Source organism: Lactuca sativa, chromosome 4 (genome assembly GCF_002870075.4).
Source record: "Lactuca sativa cultivar Salinas chromosome 4, Lsat_Salinas_v11, whole genome shotgun sequence".
NCBI lineage: Eukaryota > Viridiplantae > Streptophyta > Magnoliopsida > Asterales > Asteraceae > Lactuca > Lactuca sativa.
Window position 1 is genome coordinate 241,100,166 of NC_056626.2, and position 1,484 is coordinate 241,101,649.

General features: G+C 34.4%; 1 protein-coding gene across 1 annotated transcript; it reads left to right on the forward strand.

Annotated features, from left to right (window-relative positions):
* Positions 1-318: 318 nt before the first annotated feature.
* LOC111919179 (uncharacterized) lies at positions 319-1,063 on the forward strand. Its single transcript, XM_023914789.1, has 3 exons — positions 319-501; positions 750-962; positions 1,049-1,063. Exons 1-3 carry the CDS (start codon positions 319-321, stop codon positions 1,061-1,063), a joined length of 411 nt encoding a protein of 136 aa, XP_023770557.1.
* The last annotated feature ends 421 nt before the right edge of the window (positions 1,064-1,484 follow it).

Consider the following 1,484-nt stretch of genomic DNA (forward strand, 5'->3'; position numbering starts at 1 on the left):
GGCATGTGATTAGTTTTACACATTATTAGCATTTTCGTCTTTCTCACCACCAAAAGATTCAAGACTCTGTTTAAAAAATCTCCCTAAATTGATGTAGGGTTAATACCATAAAAGCCATAAGTTTTACACTCAAATTCTAAATTAGTCCTAAATGAATTTTTTATGTCTAATTAGCCATTATGTATGTGTTGACTTTTGCCTCAAGCGTTGTTAGCTGGTTTCCTCAGTTTCACCCGGTTACCCGTTTACTGTCAGAAATCCATCTTCTACCTCCTACTCTACCTTCTCCGACTTCTTCTTCCACACAACAACTTCTTCATGGCTAGTTCATCTACAGGGTATACAAGTTCAATTACTTCAGGATTTCAAAATATTAATGTCAATTTCAGAAACAGAAACAACCCCATGGTTTTGTGTCGTTGTGGTGTTGAGGCTAGCTTCTCAATTCCATGGATGGACAAGAATCCTAGAAGAAAATTTAGGGGATGCACTAATTACAAGGTATGTTCTTCACTCTTTGATCTAGTATAAAGTTTTGTTATGGGTCTAAGGGCAAATTTGTCATAAAAATGTGTAGGATCCTTTCAGGTATTGTATATTTGATACTATATAAAGAAAGAGTATACAAATTGTATATTTGATTGATCAATAACATATACTGCCTGTAGTTGGACCCACCTTTGACTAGTGAAAAAATAGATTACAATTATTGTTTAACTAATTATTAACAACCGAAATAAAATGTGCAGGATCCTTCCAGGTATTGTAAGTTCTTCATGTGGCTGGACCCACCTTTTCCTAGTGAAGATTACAAAAACCTGATGTACCAAATGCATTTAGCTCTGGTTGGTATGGCTAATGGCAATGCTCGGTTGGAACAAGTGAATGTGGATCAAAATAGGAGGTTGATGTTGATGATGAAGCTTATGTTCATCATGGTCATGCTATTTGCAGTGATGTTGGTAACAGAGATTGTATTGCTAGTGAAATTGTAGGAAGTTGGGAAGTTAGGAAGTTAAGTTTAATCTTTTGTGAAGTTGTTGGTTAGGTGAAATCGTATTAGATGCTTATTTTGGCATAGTTGTAATAGCATCTGAAAATGGGTACCCTTGTAATATATAGTCCTACGAGACAATTACTATGAAAAAGCATTAACCATAAATTGACAATGTACTATCCATTACAAACTGACATTGAACTTTGAACTTAATACAAACCACAATCTTTATAAACATAATAGCCAAATACATACATGGAGGGTAACAATCAGAACCAAACTTCCAATTTTACAACAATGTTTACAAGCCAAAAGATGTTTTCCCAAAATGACAATGTATTTACTACAATTTACAGTCAAAAGATAACATGTTGTCAACGAATTCGAAGCTTGTTACCAAAAGATGCTTTCATGAAAAAGGGATATCAAAAGATTTATGCCCAATTAACCCCCCATCCATAACAACATTAGTCCAATGTAAGTGCTT